Source organism: Ascaphus truei, chromosome 3 (assembly GCF_040206685.1).
Source record: "Ascaphus truei isolate aAscTru1 chromosome 3, aAscTru1.hap1, whole genome shotgun sequence".
NCBI lineage: Eukaryota > Metazoa > Chordata > Amphibia > Anura > Ascaphidae > Ascaphus > Ascaphus truei.
This window is the reverse complement of record NC_134485.1, coordinates 188990517-188997399: the sequence shown is the minus strand read 5'-3', so window position 1 is coordinate 188997399 and position 6883 is coordinate 188990517. Positions and strand designations below refer to the sequence as shown.

General features: G+C 55.9%; 1 protein-coding gene across 1 annotated transcript; it reads right to left on the bottom strand.

Moving 5' to 3' along the window:
* Nucleotides 1-872: 872 nt before the first annotated feature.
* Nucleotides 873-4232, bottom strand: LOC142490688 (ATP-dependent RNA helicase DDX39A-like). Its single transcript, XM_075593108.1, has 7 exons — nt 3893-4232; nt 3630-3748; nt 3310-3441; nt 2939-3050; nt 2588-2730; nt 2118-2265; nt 873-1021 (listed from the first exon to the last, which is right to left on the bottom strand). Exons 1-7 carry the CDS (start codon nt 4230-4232, stop codon nt 1005-1007), a joined length of 1011 nt encoding a protein of 336 aa, XP_075449223.1. The 3' UTR covers nt 873-1004.
* Between the last annotated feature and the right edge of the window lie 2651 nt (nt 4233-6883).

Sequence of the window (6883 nt, the reverse complement as noted above, 5' to 3'; positions counted from 1 at the left end):
TTTCCACAGTCACAAAACTTGTCCTCCTCCCACCCCTGCAGGTCCGGACTGAGTACTCACACTGGTTCTGCGCCTTCACTCACCTGAAGACCCCCAGCAGATACTCGGAGTTCAGCAGCAACAGCGCCACCGCCACACACAGCAGGGTAAGAGTGGGGCGCAATGCTCGGCAGACCACCCAGGGGAGGTGTGGGGGTAACAGAGCTCCGCTCTGCAGGGTCAACTTCTGTACTCAAGGACCACCACCTGGTGAGGTACTCAGGATATCTTTGCCTCAGCACAGGTGGCTCAATTGTTGACAGCCGCCTGTGCTGAAGCAGGTGGAATCCAGACTTGTTTGTGGCCCGTGACAGGACTTGGCCAGCACTGCTGTAGAGGGAGGGGGTTTGCTCTGCAGGTCTCTGAATACCTCTGTTGTCTCCTCCCACAGGCTAAAAACGCCAACAAGGACTCCACCTTATAGAGACCTGCACCTCCTTCCTTCCCCCCAACTTCGGTGCGACCACCTCTTCTTCCTGCAGAGCATCGCGCGCTTATTCACGTTCGGTGTGCAGTGTGTGAAAAGGCCCATGTGCAGATAAGATAGTAAGCTCCCTTGCCGAGGAACCCTAGTCCAGTGTGAAATCTTCTTGTACCATTTGTATGTTTGGCAGGTTACATTTTGATTTAGGACCAAGCCCCGATCACTGCATCGGCTCCGTTAGAGTTCCCCCCCGTCATTGGGTCCCTTTGACCCCGTACCTGGGGACTGACCCTATAACCCTCTCCCCCCCCCCCACATGCTTGTCACTAGGTCACTTTGCTCATACAAAAGGCAGATGGAGTAATAAAAAAAGTTTAATTTTTTCCCCCTTTACACAAAAAAAATCAAAGTCATTCGTAATAAAAAAACAACAAATAAAACCAGAGACTTCATTCGCTGCGTCGTGAAGTGGCGGGGCCCCCGGCGAGAGCGCAGCTGAAGAGAAGGGGTGGAGACAGCGGGAACGGAGACACGGACCCAGTTATCGGCTCTGCTCAACTGCAAAGAGAGGAGGAGTGTTAGAGGGCTGTACTGACACACACAGACAGACAGACAGACAGACAGACAGACACACACACACACACACACACACACACACACACACAGAGACACAGACAGACAGACACACAGAGACAGACAGACACACAGACAGACACACGCACAGACAGACAGACAGACACACAGACAGACAGAGAGACACACAGACAGACAGAGACACAGACAGACAGAGAGACACACAGACAGAGAGACACACAGACAGACAGACACACAGACACAGACAGAGAGACACACAGACAGAGAGACACACAGACAGAGAGACACACAGACAGAGAGACACACAGACAGACAGAGAGACACACAGACAGACAGAGAGACACACAGACAGACAGAGACACAGACAGACAGAGACACAGACAGACAGAAACACAGACAGACAGAGACACAGACAGACAGAGACACAGACAGACAGAGACACAGACAGACAGAGACACAGACAGACAGAGACAGTAAGGAGCAACCCAGGTAATATCCTACATTTGTGTTTGTTTTTTAAATAAATCAGTTCTGTAGTATTGGATAATACTTACTACTGTACCCTTTATTTTACAAATTCAACTCTTAGTGCTGTTTTACGAGTGTTAATACACTGAGCATGCGCTGATTTCTATAGCAGGTTTAGCACATGCCCCAGCAGTGCAAGATCTTTGCAACACTTTCCTGTTTGTTGCCAATGTTCCCAGCAGTTAAGCTGCAAACTGTAGCAATAGATAATGTTACCGTAGTAACATAAGAATACATTGTAACTGCTGAGTTATTGATTGAAAAAGAAAGGCGGCCATTTAGTGAACCCTGGGAAGCAGGATCGTTGCTGATCGATCACGGGTGAACCAATCGACCGGCAGCTCGGGTAATTCGTTTTCAATAAAGGTAATTAATTAAATGCGGCATCTATTAAAACAAAACATTAAGCTGCTTGAACTGCCTCTGACTGTTGTGAAGAATAGAAGTGATATACACATGTATTTTATATAGCAATATTACAGCTGCATCACTAACAGTATATACACATCACACCATATAACTATATACTCACTGTAAGTGGATATATCTATCTCCTTGGGCAGTTCCCCCACGTTGACTTCAAACCGGTCTTGAAGGTCATTGAGTATTTTGGCGCCCCCTTCATCAGATACAAAGGTCACAGCCAGCCCTTTAGTGCCGAACCTGCCCGCTCGGGCCACCTGAGGGGGGAAGAGAGGGGTATTATGGACAGAAGCAGTACCCGGGAGCGGGAAGCGTAAGGAACAGAGCGAGATTCCCACATATAGGCTTTTAGGTACTGCCAGGGTTAGCCTACTAAGGATTCTGGGTACTAACAGTATGTTGATTCAGTACCAAGGACTCTGGGTACTGCACTAAACAGCCTGGTTTAACTTGAATATTGAGCTTGGCTTTGATAGGGAGGAGTACCCAGAAGCCTTTGCATGCCGACCCTAGCCTCACGACGCATGGTTCTGGAGTCACAGGCCACATGAAGCGCTTGTTGTGGGGTAGGGCTCTTACCCTGTGCAGGTAGGTGTTGGAATCCTCTGGCATGTTGTAGTTGAACACAATGTTCACTCTCGCGATGTCCATGCTGCGGTCGAAGAGATTGGTGGCGACCAGTATCCTGCGCTGGAAGTCCTTATACTGCTGGTACCGGGAGTCTGCAGAGGGGAGATGGAAGGAAGGGCCATGGTTAGAAAAGCCTTCCACCGCACGGACAAGCCTCTTCCACATCCAGGCTCCTCCCCGACCACACCAGCAAAGCTCTCAACACCGTATATACATGCCCTTTGTCTCTGTGTCATGCTACGTGTAGCTCCTCGTCTCCCACAGGCCCCACCACCCCTTATCCTGGCCGTGCCCCGTCTTACCTCTCCTCTTGAGCCATGCCCCTGTGGAAAGCGATCGCCGGGAAGTTCTGCTCCACCAAGAGCTGAGCCAGAGCCACCCAGCGCTGCACGGACTTCATGAAGATCACCACCTGCCGCCGGGAAAGAGTGTTAGCGACACTGGACAAATTCATCTCTCTCTATATATACATGCACACACCGCTCCCATGCCGAGCATGGACACGGACAGTCGGACAGTCGGACACACAGACAGAGTGCTCCATTCATTTACTCTTATCTTTTGGGCTCATTGATACACTCACACCAGCTCTGGAAAGGGCCCAGAGAACAAGGTCTCCTCTCTCAGGCTCCCTGTATCTATACACACTTAGACAGCTCCCAAGTACAAACCTGGTTGAACTCCAGCACGTCCAGTAGATCAAAGAGCTTGCGATTCTTCTCACTGTCTTTCAGCTTGACGTAATATTGCTGCAAACCATGTAGTGTCAGCTTCGTCTCATCGTCCACGAAGACCTCCATGGGCTGAGGAGACAGGAACAAGGTTACCCCGGGACTCCAAAGAGACCCACCAGTCTCTACCTCCCTGGCAGACAGATAGAAGATAGACAGATAGAAGGGAGCTATGGGGGCATGGAGCTTCTTCCCACCCCTGTAGGTGGGCAAAGGGACCCATATCCCACGGGGTCCTGTCCCACTTCCAGGTGACTCACATCCTGCATGAACTTCCTGCACACGGGGTGGATCTCCTTGCTGAGGGTGGCACTGAACATCATGCACTGCTTCTCGTGCGGGGTCAGGCGGAAGATCTCCTGCATGTCCCTGCGCATATCTGAGGGAAACCAGGAGGGAACACGTTACACGCTGCAGAAAGTCACATGTATGACGGCCAAGACATCCAACATGCAGCACAACTCACTACTCCATCTCTCACTGTCCCACTTCTTCCCACCCCACGGCGCCGAGCCTTGCTCACCCAGCTGCTCGAGCATCTTGTCGCACTCGTCCAGCACAAAGTGTTTGACGTTCTTCAAGCTGAGGGTCTTGTCTCTGATCAGCGCCAGAATGCAGCCCGGGGTCCCGACCACGATGTGTAGACAGCTTCTGCGGATCACGTCCTCGTCCTTCTTAATGGAGAGACCGCTGAAGAACACGGCCACCTGGGAATGGGAGAGAGGAGTCAGAGAAAGAGGAGACTTCCAAAGAGCATGGCCACCTGGGAACGGGAGAGAAGGGTCAGAGAAAGACGAGAACGCCAAAGAGCACGGCCACCTGGGAATGGAAAAGAGGGTCAGAACGAGACCGCCAAAAACCATGGCCACCTGGGAACAGGAGAGGGCCAGAAAAAGATGAGACCGCCAAAAATAGGACTGACACCTGAGGGGGCGAGACTTGGCCATAAATAGGCCCTGTTAGAACAATTTGTAGAATGTAGGGAGAAGAGGTGGTTTGTTAGGATGTGCCTCACAGAGGGGGGCTGGTAACCTACCTTTTGTGCAGAAGGGTGTGAATCTGCCTCCCAGTGGGATAACCACCTACCCTCGGCAGACTAGTGTGTGGATCCACCTATATGGAAAGCAATAACCCACCCTTAGCTGGGTAGTGTGTTTATCTGCCCCCTGGTGTGGCAACAACCTACCTTCAGAGGGATGTTCAAAGTCACAGACCACGATGGCTCGGAGCAGCTCGGGTTTGAGGAGGAAGTCCCGTAAGCCGGAGCTGTGGATGGACACGTAGGATCCTTTCACCTTCTTTCTGCCTGTGGGGGCTGGTGTCTCTGTAGGTGCCTGAGGCTCGTCATCCTCTTCGTAATCCAGCAGCTCGTTCTCAACATCCTGCTCTGTCATGGTGTCTGCGAAAAATGCCAACAATAAACACACGATGACAAAACCGCTCCAATATTGTGAAACCCGGGGAGGTCGATTATCAGCACACAACACAACACACTCCCCCTCCCCCCCCCGGCAGCCTCGTTCCCCCATGTCCCGCTCAGTCAGGGTTCCCGAGATGGGGGAAGATCAGCGAGAGTGAATGGGGGAGGAGAAGAGGCCGGGGATCAGCGAGAGTGCCTGGGGGAGGAGAAGAGGCCGGGGATCAGCGAGAGTGCCTGGGGGAGGAGGAGAGGCCGGGGATCAGCGAGGGTGCCTGGGGGAGGAGGAGAGGCCGGGGATAAGCGAGAGTGCCTGGGGGAGGAGGAGAGGCCGGGGATCAGCGAGAGTGCCTGGGGGAGGAGGAGAGGCCAGGGATCAGTGAGAGGCCGGGATCAGTGAGTGCCTGGGGGAGGAGAGGCCTGGATCAGTGAGTGTCTGGGGGAGGAGAGGCCGGGGCAGGGGGAGGAGAGGCCGGGGCAGGGGGAGGAAAGGCCGGGGGATCAGTGACAGTGTCTGGGGTAGGAGGAGAGGCTGGAGATCAGCGAGAGTGCCTGGGGGAGGAGGAGAGGCCGGGGATCAGCGAGAGTGCCTGGGGGAGGAGGAGAGGCCAGGGATCAGTGAGAGGCCGGGATCAGTGAGTGCCTGGGGGAGGAGAGGCCTGGATCAGTGAGTGTCTGGGGGAGGAGAGGCCGGGGCAGGGGGAGGAGAGGCCGGGGCAGGGGGAGGAGAGGCCGGGGGATCAGTGACAGTGTCTGGGGTAGGAGGAGAGGCTGGGGATCAGCGAGAGTGTCTGGGGGAGGGAGGGAATTGAGAGGCCGGGGATCACTGAGAGTGTCTGGGGCAGGAGTAGGAGGAGAGGCCCGGATCAGTGAGTGCCTGGGGGAGGAGGAGAGGCTGTGGATCAGCCACTGTCTGGGGGAGGAGAGGCCAGGGCAGGAGAGGCACCAGGGATCAGTGAGTATCTGGGGGAGAAGGAGGAGAGGCCGGGATCAGCGCGAGAGAGTGCCTGGTGGAGACTGTGTCTGGTGGAGACAGAGAAGAGGCCGGGGATCAGCACGAGAGAGTGCCTGGTGGAGACATTGTCTGGTGGAGACAGAGAAGAGGCCGGGGATCAGCACGAGAGAGTGCCTGGTGGAGACGGAGGAGAGGCCGGGGATCAGTGCGAGAGAGTGCCTGGTGGAGACGGAAGAGAGGCCGGGGATCAGTGCGAGAGAGTGCCTGGTGGAGACGGAGGAGAGGCCGGGGTCAGTCCGAGAGAGTGCCTGGGGGAGAAGGAGGAGAGGCCGGGGGAGACGGAGGGGAGACGGAGGAGAGGCCGGGGGAGATGGAGGGGAGACGGAGAAGAGGCCGGGGGAGACTGAGGAGAGGCCGGGGGAGTCGGAGAGCCCGGGGGAGACGGAGGAGAGGCCAGGGATCAGTGCGAGATTATGCCTGGGGGAGGAGATCCCTTGTCTCTCCCACACTCCGCTTCCCTCTCCAGGACCCCGGATCCCCGATCTCTCCCACTCCAGGCCCCTGATCCCCGACCTCTCCCGCTCCAAGCCCCGGATCCCCGACCTCTCCTGCTCCAAGCCCCGGATCCCCGACCTCTCCTGCTCCAGGCCCCTGATCCCCGACCTCTCCCGCTCCAAGCCCCAGATCCCCGACCTCTCCCGCTCCAGGCCCCTGATCCCCGACCTCTCCCGCTCCAGGCCACTGATCCCCGACCTCTCCCGCTCCAAGCCCCAGATCCCCGACCTCTCCCGCTCCAGGCCCCTGATCCCTGACCTCTTCCGCTGCAGGCCCCTGATCCCCGACATCTCCCGCTCCAGGCCACGGATCCCCGGCCTCTCCTACCCCCGGATCCCCGGCCTCTCCCGCGCGCCGCTTCCCGCTCACCTCGCTTCCTTTCCGGCTTCTCTCCTCGCTCAGGTCACGTGCTCCGCGCGCTCTTCACTTTATCAAAGCACCCAGAGCCACTGACCCCCAAACACACACACAGAGCCACTGACCCCCACACACACAATCACAGAGCCACTGACCCACACACACAGAGCCACTGACCCACACACAGCCACTGACCGCCACACACACACATAGCCACTGCCCCCCCCACA

Bases quoted from the DNA above. Each gene is read 5' to 3' on its own strand.
- LOC142490688 (XM_075593108.1), bottom strand. From the start codon at position 4,232: ATGGTTTTTGGCGGTCTCGTTCTGACCCTCTTTTCCATTCCCAGGTGG. The intron at 3,442-3,629 runs GTGAGTCACCTG...CTGTCTCCTCAG, and splicing joins GCAGGAAGTTCATGCAGGAT to CCCATGGAGGTCTTCGTGGA. The intron at 3,051-3,309 runs GTTTGTACTTGG...TCCCGGCGGCAG, and splicing joins ACGTGCTGGAGTTCAACCAG to GTGGTGATCTTCATGAAGTC.